The sequence below is a fragment of the Haplochromis burtoni genome, unplaced genomic scaffold (genome assembly GCF_018398535.1).
Source record: "Haplochromis burtoni strain Fernald_Lab_line unplaced genomic scaffold, NCSU_Asbu1 Contig_184, whole genome shotgun sequence".
NCBI lineage: Eukaryota > Metazoa > Chordata > Actinopteri > Cichliformes > Cichlidae > Haplochromis > Haplochromis burtoni.
This window is the reverse complement of record NW_024582545.1, coordinates 249,262-276,359: the sequence shown is the minus strand read 5'-3', so window position 1 is coordinate 276,359 and position 27,098 is coordinate 249,262. Positions and strand designations below refer to the sequence as shown.

At 42.2% G+C, this 27,098-nt stretch overlaps 1 protein-coding gene across 2 annotated transcripts in view; it reads right to left on the bottom strand.

Annotated features, from left to right (window-relative positions):
* The window catches only part of lamb1b (laminin, beta 1b), a 30,555-nt gene that overhangs the window by 2,573 nt on the left and 884 nt on the right, over nt 1–27,098 (bottom strand). The window contains exons 3-29 of one of the 2 annotated variants that reach the window (XM_005934256.2): nt 22,879–23,011; nt 21,055–21,128; nt 19,976–20,164; nt 19,822–19,885; nt 17,345–17,547; nt 15,918–16,038; nt 14,791–14,979; nt 14,351–14,527; nt 13,645–13,757; nt 13,480–13,559; nt 12,696–12,831; nt 12,465–12,623; nt 11,546–11,679; nt 11,352–11,472; nt 10,928–11,114; nt 10,689–10,832; nt 10,374–10,605; nt 8,950–9,113; nt 8,492–8,716; nt 7,341–7,558; nt 6,357–6,453; nt 1,679–2,048; nt 1,417–1,601; nt 1,027–1,268; nt 751–954; nt 515–659; nt 205–412 (exon numbers count right to left, since the gene is read on the bottom strand). In XM_005934256.2, the coding sequence (XP_005934318.1) occupies nt 205–412; nt 515–659; nt 751–954; nt 1,027–1,268; nt 1,417–1,601; nt 1,679–2,048; nt 6,357–6,453; nt 7,341–7,558; nt 8,492–8,716; nt 8,950–9,113; nt 10,374–10,605; nt 10,689–10,832; nt 10,928–11,114; nt 11,352–11,472; nt 11,546–11,679; nt 12,465–12,623; nt 12,696–12,831; nt 13,480–13,559; nt 13,645–13,757; nt 14,351–14,527; nt 14,791–14,979; nt 15,918–16,038; nt 17,345–17,547; nt 19,822–19,885; nt 19,976–20,164; nt 21,055–21,128; nt 22,879–23,011 (4,514 nt within the window). Of the gene's footprint in view, nt 1–204; nt 413–514; nt 660–750; nt 955–1,026; nt 1,269–1,416; nt 1,602–1,678; nt 2,049–6,356; nt 6,454–7,340; nt 7,559–8,491; nt 8,717–8,949; nt 9,114–10,373; nt 10,606–10,688; nt 10,833–10,927; nt 11,115–11,351; nt 11,473–11,545; nt 11,680–12,464; nt 12,624–12,695; nt 12,832–13,479; nt 13,560–13,644; nt 13,758–14,350; nt 14,528–14,790; nt 14,980–15,917; nt 16,039–17,344; nt 17,548–18,321; nt 19,571–19,821; nt 19,886–19,975; nt 20,165–21,054; nt 21,129–22,878; nt 23,012–27,098 lie in introns of those variants that run through there. The other variant, XM_005934257.3, reaches the window with a different exon arrangement.

The following is a 27,098-nucleotide window of genomic DNA, read 5'->3' as shown; positions in this document are numbered from 1 at the left end:
AAACTGGTAACAAGGATTTAGATTTTGACCAATCACCTGCCTCTGATGTCTTGCATTTGGCTCGTAGTCCAAGAAAATGTTTACAACAATTACAGAAGAAAACAAAAATATTGCCACCTGTAAGACTGCAAAAAAGATTTTTTCAAGTTGAATTTTTTAATCCCGTTCCTCCTGTTTTCCATCCTGTCAGTCGTCACGTGTTACCTTGCAGCCTTAGCCTCCTTCAGCAGCGACTCGGCCGCCATGACATCCTCCGCGCTCTGACTGAGGATCGTCTCCACGCTGGTCAGAGTGGTGACCTTCTCCCTGATCTCGTCCGTCAGCTCCTGAAGCTTCTCGGCCGACGTCGGCATCTCCAGAGCCAAAACCTCGTTTGCCAAGGCCTCGATAACGGACGCGTCTGCTTTCTCATCTGGATAAACGCAGACCAAACATAAATGAACCGTTTTATTTTAAGAAACGTGCATAAATTTTTACACATTGTGAAGACTAGACGTGTACAGGAGAAACTCACTCATGAGAAGATCTCGAATCTCCCTGATGAGGTTGCGGAGCTGCTCGTTGCTCTGCTCCACTCTCTCTTTGCTCTGGTTGGATTTGATCAGCACCTCCAGAGCATTCGCTTTGGCTTCGTTTGCTCGGATGTTCGCTTCCCACACCTGAGCAGAGTGTCCACACAGGTCCAGGTTACCTGTCTCACATCCACCTGCAGGTGTTCCACATTATAACACGACGACCATGTTCACTTACCATCCTGGAGAGCTTGTCTACCTCCTGCATAGCTTCTAGGATCGCCTGTTCCAGCTCATTGGCTGAATTGAGAGACGTCTGAGCGGTTGTGACAGCGCCTCCACACTCTTCTCCTCCACAGCGAGGCGCTCCATCCTTGTTGGTGCAGCCCAACCCGCCGCAGGTGGAGCAGCCATCATCACCTTCAGAGGCTCCACCACAAATCTACAGAGAAAGACAGAATTACCAACAAAGGTGAACGTGTGATAGACAGATGCGATCTTCCCGTGTTCTCACCTTTTCACTTAGTGAAGACAGGCTAAATTTATCGAGCTCTTTGGACAGCTTGTCCAGCTTCTGCATGTTTCTCTGTTGTTTTCGGTCAAATTCCTTCTTCGTGCTGCTCAGATTGTCCTCCGTGGCTTTCCGTACTGCAACTGACTGCTTGACTGTGTTGCCAGGGTCGCTCGTAGAAGCATTGGTGCGCTGCTCCGCCATCCTAGACTGCGTGTGCGCAGCAGTAATAGTCTCCAGGGCACCTGGAAGCAGTAAAGTTAGGGAACAGTGAAACAGGGCTGGACGGAAATTTAGTACTGATGTACCGATTAAAACGTGCCGACTTTCTGTCTTGGCTTAGCTGTAAAGGTCTAAGAGTGAAGCTTTAGGCTGAAGCACTTGATTTCTCACCGTGTATGTTGGCGTTCTTGGCATCGTCCACCTGCTGTCTCAGCCTCTGGACGCTCATCTCCAACTGGTTTGCCTCAACAGTCAGCACGTCTAAGTCTGCATCGGTGGCATTTGCATCACTCTGAAGAAGTTCCAAGGCTTCCTCGGTTGTGTTGAGCTTTCCATTGAGATAGGACATCACACCACTAAGAGCACAGTGAAACAATAAACACCAGTTGCTTGCTACAACCCCAAGTAAGCCTCTGTTTGGTGGTGTGCATACGTTATCTGATGCATCAGCTCCTGTATCTGCTCCAGCTTCACCGTGGCGGCGTTGCTCTCCAAGATGTCTCTGACAGCCTTGGAGTTTCTCTCGAGACTTCTAATCAACTCTTTGTACGGCGCCGTCACTCCGACAGTCTGCAGCTCGTTCACTTTGGCCTCCAGTCGGCGAGTTTGGTTGGTCAGCTCCTCGACCACGGTGTCCCAAGCCGCAAAGCACTTGTGGCAGGGTTTGCAGTCAGGGAACTCACCGTGGTAACCCCTAGCACACTCGTTGCACCGGGGGCCCGCCACGCCCTCCACACAGGTACACTGCCCTGTGGCACGATGACACTGCTCACTGGAGATCCCCCGGTGGTCGCAGTCACAAGCTAGAAACACACACAGGAAGGTGGAGACGCCAACTAAAAAAACGACTCCCAAGGGTGAAACAACCCAAATGTTTAATTAATAACAGTTTTTTGTTGTCTGTGTTTGTATATCAAGTTTTATATTCTGTATTTGTTGTCGTTTTAATGCAGTACTGAAGCAGATTTAATGCGATAGGGACTTAAATAAAGGTAAAAACATAGCAGTGTTTCTTTCTGCACTGCTCCTGCTGGTGTTAAAGGGCGAGAGGCAGGGCAGACTCAAATCATGTCACCAATCTGTTGCAGTTAACCAATGGCAGTTAACCTTACATAGAGAAACCGATGCAGACACGAGGAGGACGCAACCTTCCCAGGACCTTCTTGCTGAGTGTTTAGAACTAACCTTCAACTTTAAGTTTTATAATGTCAGAACAATAAAAACAGTAAAAACATGTAAGTTACGCGCAGCCCTCATAATCCAAAAAAAACATCTTCAAGTTTTTGTCTCTCTGGGAAGTAAGTCACTTAAAGTTTATTTAACCTCAAATGGTTTCAGTAAATAAACTTGGACATGAATATGACTTCGAAGGTCAGGTTTCAGTCGCTCCATGGGGGAAGAAAAAGGAATATCACGTGTCAGAAAGAAGGAAAAAACAGTCTGACAGATATTCCCCATCAGTGTTCCTGTACTTAGAACATAGAGAACATATGAAATGTCTAAACTGAGACATTTGATTATTTCATGAAACATTTGATGGCAGTATGTCTCAGAGAAAAAGGGGGCAAAAAAAATGCTTTAGGAGCATTTTTGCAACCAATTCACTTTAAAAAGAACTAGTGCTCTCAGCGTTAATCTCCTTAATCTTGCCGTGCAGCCCCACGCACGAGGCGATCCGCGCTAACTCGCTAACGGACATTTGCCGCGTTAATGCGGTTATGCCGCTACCATAATTTTAATGACATTAACGCTGACAAAAAAGAACATCTTAGAGATAGACAGAGGTTCACCAATCTGCAAAATAACTGTCTACAAATTGTCCGACAATTTTACAATAACATTCCTCAAGGTAAAATCATGACGACTTTGAATATCTTGTCATCTACAGTTTATGTCATAACAACATCAGAAGATTCAGAAAATCTGGAGAAATCTCTGTGCGCAAGAGAAAAGACCAAAAATCACTGGATTGTGGTGTTCAGGCCCTCAGACAGCACTGCATTAAAAAACAGACATGATTCTGTCATTACTGAGATCACTGCATGAGCACAGTTCTCTGTGCCATCTATAAATCCAGCCTCTGTGATGCAAAGAAGAAGCCACATGTGCGCATGATCCAGAAACACCGCTGTCTTCTCTGAGTAAAAGTGGAAAGCTGAGGTCAGACGAACTAAAATTTTAAATTCTTTCTTGGAAAACATGGACCCCGCATCCTCTAGACTAAAGAGGAGAGGGATCATACAGCTTGATATCAATGCTCAGTTTGAAGTCTGGAATTTGTAATCAAGAAAAAAAAAACTAAGAAGAAGACTGAGGACTGCTGAGCAGCTGGAATCCTCCCTCAGATGAGAACTGCTGGTTTGCTCAGTTCCCAGACGTTTGTGGACTGTTGTAAAAAGAAGAGGGGATGCTTTGAAATTGTACATTTTTTCAGTTTAAACATGTGGTATGTTTTTCAATATTCTACTGTGTATAAAAGAGATTTTCTGGTTTTTATTTTTATTTTATGCAGTGAGCGTCCAAACCTTTTGGGGTTATATTTGTGTGATTTATGCAACAGAAGGTGAGGCTCTGGTTTAATGAGGTTGAATTGTTACATCTTTCTGCAGAAACACAGTCATGGATGAATGTAAATGGTGATTATTGGTTACTAATTGAGAAAAGCTACACTACTATTATATTAAAAAGACATTTTAACCGCTGACACTTGTAAATCGGAGGCATTTTTTTTAATCTGCATACAACATATACATGTAACACTCCTCACTGAGGAGGCCGCAGCGTTCCTGTAAATTGCTGCATTATTTCATCATCTGTGCAGAAAGGAGGTGAAGTCCAGCTGCTTTCAAGGCTTAAAAGATCATCAGAGAATTCAATGGGAATATTTCATATTCCTGTTTCCTCTGTGTGTTTGTCCGTGGCGAAAATGGGAAGCCTGGGAATTCTGGAGAACATCTGCTTCTCATGAGAAGAGGTCATTCCCAGATCCAGCTGCCCCTGCTGCTCTCTCTTTCTCTGAGGGTGAGCCAGCTACTGTGGGACACTTTACTGCAGATGGACTCTTCAGCAGTTTGTTTCGCAGACAATAAAAATTTTCAGGATCCAAAAACAAAGCTGAGCGCCAACCCGGCTGACTGAGTGCTACCGACACGTAACTGCTGTCGGAGTAAGCCGAATCATCTGGAAACCATTTCAAAGCTATCGCTGCTGGTCTCCCACTGAGTCACAAGAATAACATCCTGTGAGAACATGAATACTAAGATCCAACCACAAGGACACATCAGGAAGTATTAGAATAGTGATGGTTTAGCTCCAACGTGCTGAAATAGAAGTGAGGGTATTGTTGGTGCTCAGCGTAAGACTGAAGGTCTGCAGTGTGAAGACAATACTGATAAAAATAAAAACAAGGCCACAGTGGCATGTCCTTCTTAACTCCTTCCCTATTCAGGGTCTCAGAGGGGCCGGAGCCTCATTAAGTTTCCCTTTCTGTGGAAGGCAAAAAAGCTGCTAGAAGGTTATATAAGCTTGTGAGATGTTTAGAGCTACAAAAACTTCACAAAAGGCAAAAGAAAAATAAGCACCGTACCATCAGACCGTACGTACCACCTGGGGGCGGCAAAAACAAGCTGATATGATGAATTTCGGAGTAGTTTCTAGACTAGACGCTCCTTCGGGGCGCTGCTAACCTCCTTGAAGTTGGAGCCCTTTGATCTGTCCATGTCCCAGGCTATTTTACCCAACCAACACAGCCCCATATCTACAATCCTGTCTCCAAATTACCCCCACTTCCAACAATTCTTGAGAAAGTGGTTATAAAGCAGCTCGTAGAGGTAATGAAAGACAACAACCTCTCTGGCAGTACAGAAACCGCTTTACTTTGGCTTCAATTTCAGGTAATCTTACTGTTCTTATTTTAACTGGTGAAGTCAGAGAGGAAAGACTGACATGGTTCGGACATGTGCAGAGGAGGGATAGTGGACATATTGGTGCTGCCAGGGAGGAGGAAATGAGCCTCAGAGGAGATTCATGAATGTGGTGAAGGTTGGTGTGACAGAAGGAGATGGTAGAAACAGGGTGAGATGGAGGAAGGTGATCCACCATGGTGACCTCTAAAGTAAGGAGGAGCAGAAACAGGAGGATAAAGCTTTTACTAGGCCTGACTACAGCATTTGATAGTTGACCGTAGCATTTCCCTCAAGAGACTTAGGAATGAGGCTGACCAAAGTAGAAAGGCACTCAAATGGGTCTCATCCTACTTCTACTTCACCTATAGAGTATTCAGAGTCACTGCGGTCAACTTTATTTCATCAGCTGATCTAATAAGATGTGGAGTCCCACAGGGTTCGGTTCTTGGACCTACTTGTTTAGTTTCCATCTGTTGTTAGTTGATATTATGCCTGTTTTTATGTCTCGTTCAGGAAAAGCACATAAAAACAGAGCCTCTCCATTCTTCCCATGTTGCCATTAAAAACAAGAGGACTTCCAATTTCTTACAACTGATAAAATGTGTCTTTATTGTTCCTGATCATATTTCTAATAGTGCCGCTGTCCATCTTAAACAACCGACCACCAGCAAGCTACTCAACACCTGAGCATTACTTTGAACATGTCAGTGTCTACCAGCAGTCAAAAGACTTTTACACTGAATTTTAGTTAATACAGTCAAGTTTTTCTTTTAAAAAACGAGACATATTTTCTACATTTTCCCTGTAATTTACTGAAATATCCTTTTACATTTTACAATGGGCTCTTTACGTTTGTATAAAATTCTGAGTAAAGAAATATGTTGGTGGGTCAGACTCACTAAGTAACCGGGATTATTTTAGTAGTATTTCTCCTGTGCTCAGTTTGTCTCACCTGTTACCCTGTTGGTATTCTTGCTATATGCATCCACCCCCCTGTTTCCCACAGCCAGCTGCCAGATAGTCTTGTTCTCACTGACATGAAACCTTCCAGGCATATCCCAGAGTTCCTGATGGTTTCTTGTTTGCATTTTTCTGTCATGTTTAAAGTAGTTCACCGAGTTCTTTCTTGTATACTCCCTGGCAGACTGGCTGACCTTCAAATGTTTGACTCTCTGGTCCTGCATTTGGGTGGTGGTGATATCTTACCATAACATTTGACCTCTGGATTCCCCCAGAAGAGCTCTTTGCACTCCCGGCACATCCGGCCACCAAAACCGGGCTTGCACATGCATTGTCCTGTAACCTGCAGGCAGCGCAAAAAACACAGCGATCAGGTCAGAGCGTTCAATAAACTTCAAAGCTCTTCTCTCCGATGCAGACACAATAAAGCTTTGAAGTTTGGCAGAATTTGTTCCTGCCAGGAAAGAAAATTCCTGTGTCATTCCACAGTGTATTCCGAGACTTCCTTCCTCCGATGGAATGAAGCCAGTAAACACAGAAAGCTGAATGTTTCGTGTGAGTGAGTGTCATCAGTTCTTTACATGTGAGAGGAGAGAAGCAGGTCCTAAACAGCTGGAGTCCATATATCAAAAACTACTTGAAGTTGTTGAGATGGTCACACCCTACGGTGTGGGGGTTTGGGAAAACCAATCCCCAACACTATGTAAGAGAAAGTTTGGAAACAGCAGCTCATAGATGGACAGGATTTTGTGGTTCATTTCAGATCGTGTTCAGAGAGAGTTAACTGGAGTAGCTGCTGAGACGATGGTGCGGGGGTTTCATTACTTAATTAACTGGAGTTTAGATTTCTTGTTCTCCTGAAATGTCAATACTGTCCTTGGATACATATCCACATGTTTCCGTCCACACTGTTTGCTCCGGTTCTTTTCCCAACTGTTACTATAAATACCCATTCCTATATCTTTATACATACATCCAGCCTGGCAGATACAGGAAAAATCTGAGCAGGGAAACCATTCATCTGGCATTGACCTGCTTGGTATGGATAATCCTACCAGAAATAAAAATTTCTAGTGGTATTTGTGCTCCAGGTGGCTCACACCAAGCAACTGAGCACAAGTTTTAGATTTCATCACCTAAAATGTCTCTAAAAGTTAAAAGGCTTACCCAAAAGTTACTGCATGATAGTGTTAAAGGACAAAATATGGTTATAAACACAGTCTGCCTCACCTCATTGCAGGAGGATTTGAACGAGTGGACAGGATCGCAGTCGCAGCGCTGGCAGCCCGTCCCGCTGGTGAGGTTCCACGTATCTGGAGCGCAGCGGTCGCAGTGCTGACCGACAACGTTGGGCTGGCAGGGACACTGGCCACTGCGCTGGTCGCACTGACAGTCATCGGGGGACGAACAGGCATAAGGAATCGTCCCTACTGAATAACACGTGCACTCTGCGGAGTGAAGAAAGAAAGAAACAAGAAAGATGCACCGCAGAATTATGGGAAATTTACTGGCTAGATGGATATTTGAGATCTGTCTATGTTTGTTAACATAGACTAGCTGCTTTTACAGCAAGAAATCAGCAAGTGTTTGTAGTCAAGTCGCCAACTTTAAAATTACAAGTGACCAAAGCAATCATGAGGAGGATTTGGTGCAGCACCTTCTTTGTCCAATATCCAATTCGCTATTTTGGATGTGACGAATTCTCAAGCAATGCTCGCAATATGTCACACAAGAAACCACAACAGACTCCAATTTTAAAACGTCCACCTTTACATTTTGACATAAATTCTCTGGTAAATTGAACTTCTGCGGGTTTAACTATTCCAACAGTCTGGGTCCAGTTTAGCTGCTTTTGACTGCTCCTTTGTCACAGGGGTTGCTACCTGACCCAACCACAAAGGGGGTTTGAGGCTCTGGCTAGAATCAAATCAGCAACCTTCGCGTTACCAAGTAAATATGTTAACCACTCTACCATTAGGTCCAAATGTATTCATGACGATCACTTTTGGATACACAAAAACAAGAAGGCAACGATCCAAATGCTAAACTCAGAAAAAGGTCGTCCACAATCCAATGACAGACACTACTTTGACTGTGTCTATCTTTTAAATACAGTCTATAGCACAGGTGTCGAACTCCAAGCCTCAAGGGCCGGTGTCCTGCAGGTTTTAGATGTGTCCTTGATCCAACACAGCTGATTTAAAAGTCAGAGGTCACTGTAATCACATGCACCAAGACTGGGAAGATGTGTACTGGCCTCCTTCTGGCTGTGGCTACAATTATTTAGCAGGAAAGTGAAACCGGCATTACACACAGGAAGCACTAACAAATATATTTTTGGATAACAATAAATATGATGAATCGTGTTCAGCTGTACTCACTCCTGCAGCTCTGTGTGGTAGCATTGCCATAGTAACCCAGTTTGCAGTGCTGGCACCCGTCGCCCTGGGTGTGGTACAGGCATTTGAGACAGGCGCCGGTGCGAGCATCGCAGGAGTCCAGGTCGTGCATGTCGATGTTGTTGTTGCACTGGCAGGGCATGCAGCGCCCACCGGGCACCAGAGGATTCCCAAAGTAACCCGGGGCACACTCGTCGCACCTGACACCTGGAAGGGATGCAGGAGACAAGTCAGCTGGTATGGTATCGTACATGAGACCTCAAGTTTGTTGCTTTTCTTTTCCTCTTGAATCTAAAGATTGAGGTCTGGCACGCTAATAACAGACTACTGAAGTGTGTTTGTACTTGTGATGAGCGTGTGACGTGAAGACATGTTGACAAAAACTGCACCTGAGCCCCGCTTACATAAAAACAAATCTGTGAAGTGTTGTGTTTACATGCCTTTGTATCCGCGGCCGCACACACACACCAGCTGATTGGTATTAGGCAGAAGGTAACAGCTGTCCGCAAACTGGCGTCTGCTGCGTGGCCCATCAGGACACATACAAGGGCGACAGTATCCGCCTGAACCCAGCTCTGGGTCACCATGGTAACCGCTCAAACACCTGGTAGCAGAAGAAAAGGTGTTAATGGATCCTTCAGTTTAGATCTGGAAGGAAAAGGTTAGTAAAAATCAACTGTTTCTGAGAGACACCTGAGTACTGAAGAAATGTCTGCCCAAACTGCAACGTCCCATATAGCTGCATTCATATAATTTTGCCTTAAAATTACATCGGATAGACTCAGTTCAACACAGGAGAGAAGGAGCTGGGTTTGGATGGGTTGCAAAGCGGCTTGCAGATCCACAACTCCAGCACTGTGCAGTTTTCCTCAGACAACTTAATAATAATAATAATAATAATAATGATAATAATAATAATAATCTTTATAAGCCTCTTTCTGCTGCACAAAAACTAAATAAATAATATAAAATAAAAATGTTGCCATCCATAACTGAACATTTTGATTTATTAACTATAAATTTCAGGATTTCTTTATTTTCAGGTCATTTTCTCAGAAGTTTGAGTTAATAGGCCAAATTCTTGAGATAACAACCTGAAACTTTAAATTATGAACGGCAAAAAAAAGGAAATGGAAGTTTTATTTGAAGTGTCTTCATCACTAGCAGTGTTACGCAAGAAAAAAAACCAAATGAAACGTTTATTCTTTTATTTTCAACCCTGTAATGCCAAGTGTGTCATATTTGATGCATAAGATTTTGTGAGTTTTTTAAGATTTCTGCATGATTGGAGTGTTTTTTCCCTAAAAAAACGGAATAAAATGCACAATTAACTTTTCTAAGCAATGAAACTGCACAAGAATATATAAATTTAATTTCTAGAAAATAGTCTCTGTAAGAAGGTTCAATAAACACTCACTAATAACAGTGTTTATAACCCATAAACACGGTCAAATTGAATTTTCTGGTAATTCTTTAATGGTTCAGGGTTTACAGGGATAAATGACAGAAAACTGAATTAACTGAGGAAGTCAGGTTTTTTGTCCTGTTCTTTTTGTAACTGATGCTTGTGCTTATTGTTCTCATCTTTAATTCAAATTTGACAAATACTGTGGGCTAAGAAATGCTATCTTCTGCTGTCCTTATATGTTGCCACCTTTTTTTTTTAGACATCTACACTCCTTTCCACACATTGGGGTTTAATGGTTAAATCTCCCTTTTTCCTTGACCAAGGAAATGAGCTTTGAGGCCCTTGAAAAGCTATTATACTAATTCTTTTATGTTGAATCTCTATAATATCTGTCTCTACCTCACTAGTATTAGCAGATTTAAGCTACCACCACTGCATCTACATTCACATCCTCACCTCTCGCAGTGGTGTCCGGTGGTGAAGTCTCTGCAGCCCTGACACTCTCCAGTCTGAGGGTGGCAGTACTCGCTGTGGCCGTTACACTGGCACGGTCGGCAATGAGGGAAGCCCCAGAAGCCCGGCAGGCAGTGTGAACACTGGCGACCCGTGGCCCCTGGAACACACTCGCAGTGGCCGGTGGCCTCGTGGCACAAGGGGCTGACAGAGCCCAGGGGGTCACAGTTACAAGCTGTGGGGGTGAAGGGATTAGGATTAAAGTAAACATCTAAACTGAAGATGAACACGTCGGCATTGAACTTCAGCTGCACTCACGTCTGCAGCCGGCAGGGCCGAACAGGAAGGTAGCCGGGGCGCAACGGTCGCAGTTCCTGCCTGCGATGTTGTGTCGGCACTGGCACTGACCACCACTGGGGTCACACAGGGAGCTGAGTGAACCCTGAGGGTCACACTGGCAAGCTGAGGGATGAGATTGGGGGGGAAAGGTGATGAGAATGGAAGCAGGAACAATTTTTAACATCTTCAGATTCTGAAGATGAAGATGAACAACACACCCATGGCTCCTTTGTGCAGCAAGGCAGAGGCACTGAAGATGTACTGTTTACAGATGTCGGTCATGGGGCTCTTTATGATGCTCTGGCTGTTCTCCAGACATCGATAGCGCTGGAACGTATCCCATGCTTGCTCTCCCACGTCTCCGTGGAACATTTCTAGCTCTCTGACACGGGGCATCAGCACCACCTTTAAAAACAGAGAAGAGCGTAAGGAGCTACTGAGGGCTACTATGGACCAACAGTTGGAGCTTTCACTGGCTTGGAAGGACATGAAATGTTCCTAAAGCAACTGCTTTAGAAAATGAGTGTCCGTGGTCTTAAGTTTTTACATTTCAAGAGAGCCGTACGATCTGAGCAGGCCAGGTCCTGGAGTACAGGCAGGACCTGTCTGAACAGGTGTGTGTTTGTGTGCAAAGCCACATACCGAATCGATGAGTGTGTACGGGTTCTGGACGGTGCTGACTGACGAGTAGAGAGGCAGATTGAGTTGGATCGTGTAGTTCAGCCCTTTCTCAAAACACACCGGCCTCACCAGCAACACATGTCTGAAACACACACACAGAGTTAGTTTATGTGTCTGTGTGAGCATGTTCAGTGTACAGTAAATGAATGTTTTACCTGGATCCAGGTGGAAGAGAGATCGACTGCTGGTCTCCGCTCTGGAAAGAGTTACTGCAGTGACTGGAGTAGTTTGGAGGGTTGAAGACGGGGCGCTGCACTTGGATGTTCACCTCCTCCCATTGCTCCGGTAGCTGTCGACAAACAAACATACATGTGGTATTCCTTCATCGTTCCTCCGTCTTTGTTTCTGTTTGAGTGTATTTATTCAAATAAACTGTCCATAGGCTACCCTGTGTCACATGTTTCATGAAAAAGAGATAGTTGGCATTCAGGCAAAGTTTTTCCCAATCTTCTGTCCAACTTTGGTGAATGAATTATTGCCCTAGTTTCTTGTTCTTAGCTAACAGGTGTGGTCTTCTGCTGCTGTAGTATTCAGACATGCTCTTCTGCATACTTTGGTTGTAACGAGTGTTTTTTTTAAGTTACTGATGCCTTCGACTTGAAACAGTCTGGCAATGCTCCTCTGAGAACTGCCGCTCACTGGATGTTTCCTCTTACTCGGACCGTTCTCTGTAAACTCTAGAGATGGCTGTGCAGTGCAAATGCCTGAATGCACTGAGTTGCTGCCATGTGAGTGGCTGATTAGATATTTCTCTAAACAATGGTATTCCAGTTGGCAAACAGCTGTCACATACTTCATATTTATCAACACTTATTGATGAACTAGATAACTCAGGGTTTATGTAGAGAATATTTTAATTTAATTAATGACGGAAAGGACAGGAGATCTCATTGATGTTTGCACGAGTTTTCTGCCTGTTTGTCTGCCTGCTCAAAAGATTACGCAAAAATATTCGACCAAACTTTAGGAAAATGTTCAGTAAAGAAAGAAACCATAAAAAGTTAGTGACAAAGGTTCTTTCAAAATGCCATGGAGCAATAACTGACTCTGAAATATGCAGATCATTTGTGTTACCTGTGGCTCATAGCGTATAAGGATGTCATAGTCCATGGACTCGGGAATATTGTCGATGCTGAACTCTAGATAGGTTCCTTCTGGCACATTAACGAAGCCCATACCAGTCCACGTAGGACTCCGACCTTCAGGATAGGGCCGAGGTACCAGCGTCACGCCCTGATGGGGAAACAAACGTTCACAAATCTGGAGGGAAAAAAAAGCACCACAAGCCGATGTGAACACACTCACAGGGCCGTGCTTGGCGTCCTCTGCCTCGTATATGTAGTGATCCAGAGCCATGAAGTAGTAGCCGGACTCGACCTGATCGCAGCGGCGCCCGAACATGTGCTCCCTGCACACACACTGTCCTGTGTGAGGATCGCAGCTGTGGAGAGATGGCAGGTCGGAAAAAGAAAGACAAAGTTTTACACATCCACATGCATAAACTATTTTTTTCCTTGTTTATAATTTAATGAAAATGGTGAGATCTTCCATTAATTTCATTGCTTCCTGTTAGACATCTTTCTTCTTTAGAGGCAAAACAGCTGCACATCTTTCTGCAGGAGCTGTTCTATTTAATGGTCAATGGTAATCTCTTCTTGCCTCCATGTACAATTGTAAAATGCATTTTAATAAAAATAACTAATATAGAAACATGCATCTGTCTAGCATAGACCTTCACTTTGGTTAAGAAGTGGCCTGAGTCACATGCAAACAGAAACTTCTGGAGGTGAAAAAATGCAACCATAACCTGCAGTTCCTAACCTGGCCACTTGAGGCTGTCTTAAAAAACAAGCCAATCCCAAAGACACAAAACACTTTACTTTGCAGCAGTGAAAAAGCCTGTTTGCAGACTTATACGAAAACTGCTTTATTGGACATTTTTCCAAAAATTAAGGGTCATTTTATGCTCAAAACATTTTTGTGATGAAGGAAACATTTGGTCAGCTGGCATGAAATGACCCACTTATAGGGACCTGTCATATTACTACAACTAAACACAGATGTTTTTAATATCATTAATTACACCTACTCATTGTTGACAGCCCCACCCTGGTCACAGTCACATGGTCTGCAGCCATCCATGTCATTGGACAGACCCCAATGCTGTGGCTGTAAAAGCAGAAAGCAGATGTTTATGAGTAATAAGCGCACTAAGGCAGAGAGGAAGGTATCCAGAGTGAGCGTGGATCCGTACCCGACACTGATCACAGTTGTGTCCTTCGACGAGGCGTTTGCAGAAGCAGCGTCCTGTGTCTGAATCACACGGCTTTCCTCCTGGCAGCATTCCCAGCGGATTACAGGTGCAAGCTGCCAAAACACAAAACGAAGCAACAGGATAAACTGCATCAGCCTGTCTGACTGTAGTTACTGTATGTTTATCTATACTGAGTATGTTTGTGTCTATTTTCATTTGAAGTTCTGTGGTATTACTATGATATTTTATTATTATTGTCTTCCTCGAACCAAATCACTTCAATTTTTTTACCCTAAAATTCCACAAATGTACATATTAACATGCTGAAATTAGGGTATATTTAATATACTATGATCTATTTGAATTTTAAAATGTAGAGGGACTTCTCTATAGATTATACAGGAAGTAAGAACTTTGTGCTGCATTATTATTTGCACAGCGGATGGATTCACATGTGTGATTTGGCTGATTTTGCACAGGATGCCCTTCCTGATCTAACCTCCCATTCATCTGGATCTGGGACCATCGACATATTTAGAGTTTTCACCAACATACCAACAACCTTAACCTTAGTTTAAGGTTTGCTCGGTTTTTCAGGGTTTAATTACGAATTAACTCACTTTATTTTGTAGCATTTTGTTTCCATCTCCTTGTGTTAACCTTTACTCTAATAAGATTTCATAAGAAAGCGTATAATCTGACTTACGCAGGCAGCCATGTGGCCCTTGTCCCAGCCCGTAGTGTCCTTGTCTGCAGTGGTCGCAGCGCTCTCCTTCCACATTGGCTTTGCACCGACACTGACCTGAGATCAGCCCGGCAATCACATCTGTCCTCGGGTCACACAGGCCACCCTCCAGAGAACCGGAAGGCTCGCAGTTACAGGCTAGAGAGAAGAAAAAGACATTAAAGAGATTAAAAAAGGAATGGACACCACAGTATAAGGCTCAATATGCCAAAGATATCAAAAATATATCATATGTAGCAGGATGTAGTTTGTAGCATCACTTCTGATATCACTAAGGACAATTTAGTAGATTTTTTGCAGCTTATTCCAAACTTACAAATTCTTTACTCTGATTTTATAACAGATGTTTTCATGTTTTCTCTCATGATAGACTGAACTGCGGTTGCGTAGCAGTGACCTACGTTCACAGACGTTTGGGTCCCTCAGGTTTCTGCTGGGGTGCTGGTAGAAGAACGGCGCGCACTGCTCGCACTGTCGGCCCAGCGTGTTGTGCTGACAGTCGTCACACACGCCTCCGCTCACGTTGCCGGACGCCACGTACACGGCCAGGTCAAAGTGGCACGACGTGGAGTGCTGGTTACACTCACACTCTGAGAAAGAAGGAAAGTGAAACGTAGACTTTGAGTTTTCTTTGAAAACAGAAGAGCACATTTCCTGTTCACATTTTCAGTGTTTTCATAACTTTACTACCAATTAAAAAGTTTACATCCATCCATCCATTCACTTCCGCTTATCCTTTTCAGGGTCGCGGGGGGCGCTGGAGCCTATCCCAGCTGTCATAGGGCGAGAGGCGGGGTACACCCTGGACAGGTCGCCAGTCTGTCGCAGGGCCAACACACAGGGACAGACAACCATTCACTCGCACATTCAAACTTAGTGGCAATTTGGATTATCCAATTAACCTATCCCCACAAGTTGCATGTCTTTGGACGGTGGGAGGAAGCCGAAGTACCCAGAGTGAACCCACGCAAACACGGGGAGAACATGCAAACTCCACACAGAAAGACCCCAGCCTGATGGTGGAATTGAACTCAGGACCTTCTTGCTGTGCGGCATGTGGGGCGATCGTGGCTCAAGAGTTGGGAGTTCATATTGTAATCGGAAGGTTGCCGGTTCGAGCCCGGCTCCGACAGTCTCGGTCGTTGTGTCCTTGGGCAAGACACTTCACCCGTTGCCTACTGGTGGTGGTCAGAGGGCCCGGTGGCGCCAGTGTCCGGCAGCCTCGCCTCTGTCAGTGCGCCCCAGGGTGGCTGTGGCTACAATGTAGCTTGCCATCACCAGTGTGTGAATGTGTGTGTGAATGGGTAAAAAGTTTACATTCAATTAAAATACGCAAACCAGTTTTACCCCTGAAAGTTTCACTGCTTCCTTTGTGGTTAAAACATTATCCTACACATATCAATTAAGCGTTCTTTGACTGTCAGTCTCCCTGTTTGCTGTCAGGACTGTCATCATGTTTGTGGAGATCTTACTCTGAGTTTAAAGAGCTGAGAGCTGTAGACAGACTTTTCCATGTTTGTGTTCTTACTCTTGCAGGCGTGGGTGTTTCGTCCCTCAGCAGGCCTCCAAGGCAAATCGTGATAAAAGTCTTGGCAGCGCTCGCAGTTCAGTCCCTCAGTGTTGTGATTGCACATGCACCGGCCATGGACCTACACACACACACACACACGCACACATATACAGTAATAGCTTATTACTGATTTAACCACCACAATGTTTTGCACATGTCTCAACTCTGTATATTTTTATATATTTTATTTATTGACTCTATTTAATTTGTAAAATATGTGTATACACACACACACACGTAGAAAAACATTTAGTATACACATCCAGAAATTTTTTTATTTTTTTTTGCATATACTATTATATATTGTACATATATTTATTAGTTTCAGATTTCGCCATTCGTATATTTTGCCTGTTTACATTATTGTATTTTGCACAACTCTGTTGCTTGTGAAGCTCGCACACAAGAATTTCACTCACATGTGCTGTACCAATGTACCTGCACATGTGATGTGACAATAAAAGTGATTTGATTTGATTTGTCTGATAGCCAAATATGTTTGTTGATATCAGTTTATTAAAATATACGAAGCTGAATCAGGTTTCTTCAGCACTGAAGTGCTTTTTTAACATTTCAGGCTTGACAAAATTATTATAGCCTGGTTCTACTGGAGGTTTCTTCCTCCTAAAAGGGAGTTTTTCTTTCCCACTGTCGTCAAAGCACTTGCTTGTAGGGGCTCATCTAATTGCTCGGATTTACTCTGTTTTCCTAGCCGTATTGTATGATCTTTAGCACACAATATAAAGTGCCTTGAGGCAACTGTTGTTGTGCTTAAAAGAACTGAATTGAATTCACACACCTTCCTCGCATCATCTCATCCCCAGTGGTAAGATTTCTAAGAAAAAGTCAGAATTCTGACAAAAAAGTCAGAATTCTGAAATTAAAGTTAGAGTTCTGAGAAAAAAGTCACAATTCTTAAAAAACAATTCGGACAAAAAAGTCAGAATTCTGAGGAAAAAGTTGGAATTCTGACAAAAAATAATTAATTAATTTTTTCTCAAATTCTGACTTTTTTCTTTGAATTCTGCTGAAGAATTCTGACTTTAATCTCAGAATTCTGAGAAAAAAAGAATTCTGACTTTCCCCCGAGAATTCTGATTCCAACGTTTCTGACATTTTTCTCAGAATTCTGGAAAGCAAGAAAAAAAGATGTGCCCACTTTTTTATTTTCCCGTGGCCCTAATCCTCTTCCGTAACTCACTGATAAACACCATGAGATCCAATTTATTAGACTTATTGCATGCTTGTTTCATCATTAAATTAATTATTTTAGGTTATTACTTACTTTGTGTCATGGTCTGCCTCAGCAGAATAAGTTTAAATTAGATTTAAAAATGGCAAAAATGGTGTTTTTCGCCTTTTCTTTATATGCCTGTGTGACATACCATGCCCTCTGCACTTGTCGGCGCTCCATCAATTGGGGCACACTCGGAGGCGTGCCCATAGCAGAAGCAATTTCCCCGGACGACCATGTCATAGAGGGCGTAGTAGTACTTATCCTTCACCTCGTCGCTGGAGTCGAGCAGGTTGTCACCCAGAGTGTGGAGCTTCATGAACTTCGCCCTGAGGTTCGTGATCTTCAGCATGTCTGTGTACACACAGGAATGTATTATTAAAATGGTTACACACGCACACACACACACACACACACACACACACACACACACACACACACACACACACTGTTTTACAGGGAGATTAGTATCTCGCCCGCAGACATCTGTGAAAGTGTTTCATTAAATCCAAAGCATCTATGTTTCAGTCAGGATCACTTTCATCACATTGAGAATATTACTATTATTAATATTGTTATTATTATTATTATCATTATTGCATCTGCATTGAACAGTATTGTGTGGGATAAAAATTAACACAGAAACAATAAGAAAAAGAGCAACTATATTTTAAGTGGGTTGCAAAAGGCTTGCAGAGGCAGCAGAAGCTGCAGACTGGCTAAAGCTAGCCAGTTGGTGCACCCAACGTAAGGTTACTAATGGGATGCACAAACAGGCCCTTGAGCGCCAGAGTTTTAAACTTTGTGGGAATTTTTGTTTATTATTTAAAGTCTTTGTGTTTTCAGGTTGTAGTATCAGTATCAGTAGGTGATTTCCTGTTTTATTTTGACATTCCTCAGTTTACTTCCCTGTTGTTTTTCAATATGTGTTCTAAAAGTCTGGATTTCTATTTTTGTTTTCTTGGATTTTTGAACGGTTGTTTTTTCCACCATTAAAGGTGTGCTTTCTGTTTAACCCGTCTCCCTGTAGAGTTTTGCTTGTGAGTCCAAATTCCTGCAAACTATGACACATTGGCCCCACGTATAGCGCTCCAACCTCCCACCAAGAGAGTCTGAACTAGGACTGACCCTTCTTTTGGAGTTTGACTCTTCTCCTGCATGAATTTGCTCCAAGAGCTCCAGTTTCCCCCGCTGTGTTAGGTTAATGCTGCCTGTCTTGCCTGCAACATACTCAGAAGACATTCTTCATCACAACCCTTAAAGTCTCAAACTGTGAGTCTCATTACTGTCCATAAAGGCTCAGTGATGTCCTGCTGTGTTAAGTGCACAAGGGCATTTTGAGCCCTTAATACACACGCAAGTCTCCTTGACAACACAGCACAGTTTATATCACTGTGACATTAAACACAAGGTTTCAGGGGACAAATTGCATGTGCTTTATTTATTTAATTGAAGTTATGCTCAATTCTGAAAGTTGGACAGAAATATTTCCACTTTTTCCCTTCCCTCCACAAGACCGGAGGCGGAAAGATTTACAGATAAAATGCTCAAGTTTCACAGCCATGAAGAAAGTAAAAATGCAAACTACATGGTCCCAGACCGCAGCAGTTGTTTGACTTGAAACAATTTTAATCTCCACATTTCTACTTTTCTTTTACTCAAAATTAACAGTAATATTTTTTTAAATTTCACTTTCGAACTAAATTAAAAAGAAAATGCTGATTCCATCAGCTTAAAGTACTAATAGAGGACCTGCTGAAACTGTACCAGAGTCCATGAACGAGTCAGTATTTTGGTTTTATTTCTTCTCACTGATTTCAGAGTTTCTGAGCGTGAGGATACCGCCGCAGTTCCTTACACACCCACAGCGATTACCATGTACTTAACATGAGCCAACTGCATGTGTGTGCGATCAAGGAACAGAGGCAGTGTGTGAGGTTACAAAGTCCAAGTTGCTTCCACCTGAGAAATTCTTTCCAGTGTTGGTCCTGTCTGATCTCTGACGCCTGCAGATCTGCTACAGGTAGCTCAACAACTGCTGACTAAAGGAAATCATTCTGGTATCCTTCTGTGGTACGTTCAGAGTCTCACTCAGGTTAAATCTTTCATCAGTTTCATATTGGTTTTATATAAGTTTCCTGTAATCTGGTACTAATTTGATATAAAAGAGTGGCTGCATTCAATTAAGTAATTTCGGATTAACCAGTTTTATTAGTCAGAGATGCTGTGACACAATCATCTAGCCATCACTTGTCAAACTCGCTCAAATCCTTACACTTTCCCATATTTCCTGCTTCTAAAACATCGACTTTGAGGGCAAAATGTTCACTTGCCCCTAATTTATCCCACCAGCTAACAGGTGCTGTGATGAAGAGATGAAGAGATGATCACTTTACCTCTCAATAGTCATGATGTCAGTGTAAGCATATTTACAGCCTGGTTTCTGCCAGGATTTTTTACCTTCTGAATGGTAAAATTACCTGCATTGATTAGATTTTTTTCCCCTCAAACTTGGCATGAATCATCTATTTACTCATATGAATCCATTTCAGATTTTAAAAGAGAAAGCTTTATCTTAAAGGGTCACAAAAGTAAATGTTTGAGTTTCTAAAACCAGAAGCAGCTCACTCTGTATCCTTGTGCTGTAGGGGTCGTCAATGTCAAACGCGGGGTCCAGCACTCGAAAAATCACCTAAGAGACACGAGGGGGGAAAGGTAAGAACTAAAAATATGGAAAAGTTTGTTTTCAGAGGGAGGGAAAAAAATGCAAACACAAACTAGCCTCTCCCTCAGTGGATGGTTCGATATCAGAGTAGCGGGAGTCGCAGATGATGTCGTCCACTCTGACCATGGGCCCGGTGGAAATGCCAGGGAAGGTCGAATTGCAGTCGTAGGCAAAGTAACGATAAACCTGCCACGATTTTCCGTTGTCCATGGAGCGCTCGATCATCATGGCAGCCGGCCGAAACGTCTGCAGGCAGATAAAGACCGACAGGCATCTTATTACTGTAACTGATACGACTGTTTCTTTTATGGCCACTGCATCACTCACATATGAAAAATAAATAAAATGATATTCTGCCTGAAGACTGGGTGGAAATCTACAGACGTCTACATTAAGCCATAATAAGGGAACATTTTTTCTAGTGTTTGGGGGGTTTTTTTATTACATAAAAAGGTTGAAATAAAAACAATTTAACACGTAAGAGTGATTCTTCAGAGGACAGAGAGGATGTGTTAATCTCCATGTTTTTTTAAGCATCTTTACTTAATCTGCTATTTATAGTGACATGTTTGTGTGCCTTATGTTTAATATAAAAACGTCACTCTAAAACTTTTTTTATATGATGCATGTGACGGTGAAAAACAGATACCCACCTTATTTCAAATTATTTGGAATATTTTTTCGTAAGATTTTGACACCATAGTGGCATTTAACCAATATTTTAATAAAATATAGCCTACATGCACATTTTCTGTAATAGTTCTCTGTTTAAATAAATTATAATTTATACATAATAAGCTAAAATAAACTAAATTAGCTGATCTTTCCTGTCTTGGATGGGCCGGATGTGCATTGTGTCTCTGAGAGTGTTTGGACTCTGACGTAGAGCTGCTGAGTTGATGAGAGGCAGCTCCAGCTGGCCACCATCAAAGCCGAGCAGCCACGAGAGGCGAGCTGCATTCTTTTACTTGCCCTCTCCCTCCTCTTCCTCCTCCTCCTCCTCTTCCCACCGTTCTCAGGAGACTGATTTTCAGTGTTTCCCCACCACAGCTGTTCAACACTGTGTTTTTCTGCCTGCCCTGGGTATGGCAGCAGTTGTATGATGTGTGTGTGTGTGTGTGAGGGAAACCAGGCACCTTGAAGGTCATGATAAGGTGTGTGAAATGAAACTCCGCCTCCAGGTCAAGCTGGATGATCACGTTCTCCACACCTGCAGCAGACAGGAAACAGGAAATACACATTTCAAGTTTTTCACAGACTGATTTCTTCACACGCATTAACATGCGTTCGACTCTTTTACGCAGTTAAAGTTAACACAGTCAGCTCGCTTTCTTACGCTGCAGTTACTCAGCCAATAGTAACATCATAAATTTACTTGCATGCAAAACTTTATATGTAAAAACATTCAAAGCAGAGTTTGAATTTAAAAACAGCAGCTCGGAGGACTTGGAAGATTCCTGTGGGGGAATTAGGAAATCCCAAGTGGCTCCTGCAGCTTCCTGCTGTTTGAGAACCATCTGCACTGCTGGCCGCCGCTCTGCCGTGACTCACACCTCTGACAGATTCCCACCGCTCTGCAGGAACAACTGCATGGGAACCAGCTGCACTGGGATCACCATGAAGGATCCAGCTAAAGATTTTACGATGCGGATTCATGGACTTAATTTCACAGAGAATTGCATATAAATGTTCCCCAGCTTGTTTGGAATAAAGCAAACTAAACACAAGTTGGTATATTTAAACAACCTGACTGCAGCGTATCAGGTGCACTGATGTTTGTGTATGTTGGAGAAGACGTTTGTTTCTGTGGTTGAGACACAGGTTAGGATTCATGACTTCCAGAAGTGATGTAAGTTGCTGACTGAGGAATGAGTCAAACAAGTGATGTTGAACTTGGCTCGCCAGTTTTCACACAAGCATCTCTTGAGAAAAGTCACAGAAAACTTTCATGGTAAAACTAGAGCTGTCATGAGAGCAAAATGAATTCATAAAACCAAAAGAAAGTCAAACAAAAATGTCAAATTTAAGAAAATAAAATAGAAAACTTTAATGACTTATTATACGATATGTTTGTTCTCATGTTATTGTATGCGATGTGTATATTTTAGATTATATCAGAGTTAAATTCATCAAAATTTGACCTGTGCTTACTTTCTTCCTTCTATGGGAACTTATTTTATCCACACAAACTTTAAACAAAGCTTTAGGTGCAGGAAGACGTTTTGTGTGCACTGAATACATTTCCCATGTAACCCCAAAAACTTGAGTTGTTCAAATCCACCAAACTTTATTTCAAACTGCAATAATTGACCAGTTTGACCAATTACCAATAAAATTAACCAAACATACCAAATAAGTACAATTTGTTTAAATGATGCACAACGTTTGCACAACCGGGTGATATTAATAAGGTTTCATAGAAAAGTCTCATATTAATGAATCTGGGTTTGTCTACATAGAAATGGTACAAAATAAAAAGATTGGCTGGTAATTTTGTCAGTGGAAGAAAATCATGAGTGGAATCGTAAAAATTACGACCACAATCCTCACATTTGGGAAGGATTTGGTAGTTTTAAGCTTCACTGTGAAGCTCCTCCCTGTACCAGTGGATAACAATGAAACAGGTGATTACAGGTGAGAAAACCTCTCAGTTATAAACTGTCTCTCCGTGGAGCTCTTAAAGCTCTCCTGTCTCACGTCACGCTTCTCATTTTTTCCACTTTAAAGTCAAGTGTTGACACACATCTGTTTCTTACCCGCACACCTGTTCTCCTCAGCACACCTGTAAGCCCCACCCATAAGGACGGCTGCTATGAGAGGCTCTGTGATCTCCTGTCTGCTCATTACTGAGCTCAGTACTCATGAGATCGGCCTCTGTGAGGGCTCACACGCTATTCTCCCTCCAAAGTAAACAGGAAACACCCCTCATCTTGTTTCTCTAGTGCGTTTGTGTCTCTCACCGTTCTCCGACTGCCACCAGGTCTTGAGGCGGTTTGGGGCGAAGGTGGTGACCACGTTCTCGATGGTGTGGCTGATGTCGTTGCTCTCCTCATCGTACATCTCCCTGGAGTCGCACACAAAACATTTTGTCTCCTGATGGACAGGAAGTGCGAAAGCGTCAGTTCGCCATACTCTTGATGTGCCAGAAATAGCAGCTGATTCGTTAACATTAAAGGACATCGGACAGTTTTCTTAGGGACTGTTTCTTGCATAGAACGTGGTTCAAATGGGGTGAAACGTTTAGGCAAATTTTAATTGTAGATAACAAGCTTAAAATACACAAGATCTTGTAATTTTACAAAAAACTGTTTTTTCTGTTTTTATATTTTTTGCGACAGTAAATATGTTTTTTAATGCAATCCAGCTGCTATAATGTGAGTGTTTTAATGTGAGTGCTAGTTTTACAGTGTACCTAAATGGGAGTGTTGTATATTCCCACAGAGGGGAGCAGACTTTACAAAAAGCATCCACAGTTTTAGAATGAACTATTCAACAATGCCCTATGGAGGTAAGATTGAAGTGTCCACATACTTTTAGCCATGCAGTGGTTTAACTGATGAGCTGGAAGAGATGAAGTCAGTAATGATGTACAGTGTATATGATACTGCTGCTGCGCTTCTCTGTGCCGTGTCTGTTTAATAATCCCCTCCACTGCCTCTGGGATCTGCACGCCAGATGGTTTGGCATGTACGCAAGCTAAACTACAGTTCACACACACACACACACACTCTTAAATGTCACAATATTTCCGCGTGTGAATAAACAAAATGAGTTTCTCAATTTCACCAAGCTCTGAGCCAACTATGTCTGCGCTGAAATGGGAGTAGATTCCGAATAAGAGGCTCCACTTAGTAGGAAAAAAGGAAAAGAAAGCCAGCTGCTTGAGTCAGACTTCTTTCCCTCCACTTCATCTGCAGCTCATATTTTAGGATTGTGCTCATCCTCAGAAGTCTCAGATGGCCTCACAGCGAGCCTGTGCTTTCATAAAAAACACCATTCACACACAGGACTCGCTAAAGGCTGTTTGATAAAGACAGAGTATCCCCTTCGTCGCCCCCGGCCCGCATCCACACAGGGAAGGCTTTGTGAGGTGCACAACGCTTTTATTGTGGAGGGGAATGTCTGAACTCCCACTCGACATTATGTACATGCGCATCCTCACACACACACACACACACACACACAATCATAATCAGAGAAACAGAGTAAAATAAAGTTGCTGTGTGCTGAACACCATCACATGTTTGAGAACAGTTGGAGAAATCTCCACGTCTATTTGCTCTTCGCTTATCTCTAAAACTGTACACGTGATCTGCTTCAAACTTGGCAAGTGTGTTGCTTGGGTAACAATTTGATGTGATGCTAAGTTTGAGGTCATTTGGATCACCCGTTCTCTTATTTGATGCTGAAATATTACCTACAGTAACTGTTGCTTGCGCCACTCTGTGCTTAGGGTGAGGGGCAAACATGCTTGTTTGGGAGGACATTTACACAATCCCAAGTTACCCCTCAAGTTAACCATCAAAACTAAGCAGACCCTAAGCTAAGCTTAATTCTAAATTTAACCCTAAAACCAAGGCTTAAAATAAACTTCTAACCAGTTTTGATGGTCAAAAACTGCTTCTGACAAAAGCAGCTAGAAGATTTTTGTTTAATTTTAATTTGGCCATGTTGTTTTGGAAGAGTAGTTTATAAAGACGCTGTATCCCACAATTGCACAGTCAGGTTTTGAACATCACACACATATCCAGTGAATATAACCTCATAACTGCCCCTTTTCCAAAACAGTCACTTAATGATAGCCTGCAATGATTCATCTGTAAATTGTAGCTAGAGTAACATGGGTTATATTCACTGAAGGGCCTCTTCATCACTACATTTACTAAGGTTTCATTCATTCAGTAGCTGCGCTGTCTCAAAAGCACTGATATCAACAATGTATGTTGACAGAATTCAAAAGCGATAAGTCATAGAAATCTTCAATTTACACCTGACCCACTTTCTACCATTTGCAGGGACTTTGTCTGCAGCTATGAGGGACTTCTCAAAAACGTAATCATCTAATCAAATTTATCAAAGTCCTGAAGATATGAAAGTGCTTTTGAGGGGAGCAGGAGAACTGCATTAGCTTGTTAAAGTGAGTTAAGCCTACACACAAATGTGTTCGGAAGTGGCGTGCTGCGATTTAAAAGTTGTGTTTCATGTTGGACAATGATGCAGAAATGATCGCCAGCCAGGGAGGCAATAAGGAAAGAAAAATATTTAAGTAAAGTGTTTAACAACTTTATTTAGGGTGAAATCATTTAAAATGTAAAACTCCCTGTGTTAGTATGGTCAGTTTTTCAAATACAATTCTACAAAGTTAAAGTGAACCTCTAATATTTTTCCGGTTATATATATATCTATATATATATAGATATAGATATATATATATGTACTGTTACATTGGTGAATTAAGCATGGCCAGAGTTTCAAATAGTGAGATCTGTGTGTAACCAAGACAAAACCTCAATCTTCAGACGCTCTGTTTCTGGCAGTTTTTTCTGCTTTTGGCTCTGTATGATGCCATTCTGTGTGCCTGTGCCTAATATGGTCTTCTAGGCACACAGATCTAGCTGTGAGCCTAGAAGACCGACCCACTAGCTGTTAAAACCTTATGTTTATGAGAAGCTAAAACAGCTTTAATGATAATGGATTGCATTTATATAGCGCTTTTCGAGACCCTCAAAGCGCTTTACAATTCCACTATTCATTCACTCTCACATTCACACACTGGTGGAGGCAAGCTTTCCAGCTATTTCAGTCAGAGGAGCTACACTGAGGCCAAGGTATAAGTAAAACACAAATAATAAATAGACTATCAATAACGCAAAGCTTCCCTAGCAGCATCTAGAAAAATGTGAAGCTAGAAATATTCAAAATTTCAGAAATAAAGCTCTGAAAATTGATGTCAGCTACAGAAATCCAATAATCCAGCAGGCCTTTGAGCCATCTGTTACAGAAATACTGTAGTGGCAGGAAACACCAAGATGAAATAATTTGGTTGGCTAAACGTCTCTTTCCACAACTCTGTTTACAGAGACGGTTCACGAAGTCCACTGAGACTTAGAATTGCTTCACATGGGTGAACTGTGGGCCTGAGTTCATGAGTGTTGTGCTGTAAGGAAACTGCTCATGTTGTGAATGCCACTCTTATATATCAGTGATGTTTGCTTTTTCTACTGACATCCTTTAAATGTTGCATGTAAATGACGTATGACATATATGAACTGTCACATATAATTACAGTCAATATATGTTTTCTTTCTGATTATATTCAGAATCATCCCAATGGGAAAAATCTGCTCTGCAGGCAACCACAGCTTTGAGTTTACGCTTTGTTTTTACAAACCGTGGTTTCAAATCAAAGAGAAAGAAAAACTACTCGAGTCTAACCACTGGATGAGAGAACAATCGAGGATAAGTATTCACAAGTGGTGAGATGAAGCGTAGTACGTTTTTAAACCTTACTATGTATATTTTTGCCTGCATATGAATCTGTAATTATGATCCAATAAACAGATGTACAGTAGTTAAAATGCAGTAATCCACCTGTCCACTAAAGGAGCAAAAGTGTGCCAAGAAAATACCCCCCACAGCTTTCCAGCACAAACACCACCCGCCTGAGCTGCTGATATAAGGCAGGATGGATCCATGTGCTCATGTTGTTGCCATCAACAAGCCTGCCATCCAAACAATGCAGCAGAAATTGAGACTCATCAGAGCTCATCATCTTCTGTTGTCCAGTTTTGGTCAGCCTGTGTGAACTGTAGCCTCAGTTTCCTGTTGTTAGATTTTCTGCTGCTGTAGCTGTCACAGCTCTTACTCGTTAGCTTAGCTTTACTGCTGCATAAGCCCTGACGCTAACCCTATATTCTTCTGAATAAACGTATTTAATATCATAATTAATGACATTAAAACACACTGGAGTTATCATCTAAAGTTTAAGGCAAGTATCTTTGACCAAAATCGGAATAAATTGACTTTATGTAAAGATTAGAGATAACCCTATTTCCTTGCTGATCTCAGAAAATATTTATCATTGCCCCAATATTTTGTTCTGTGGGTTGTTTTTTCTTTTCTTTTCTTATTTTTGTAACTGTAGATAATGGAGAAAAACAGAATAAAACAAAAAAGCAAA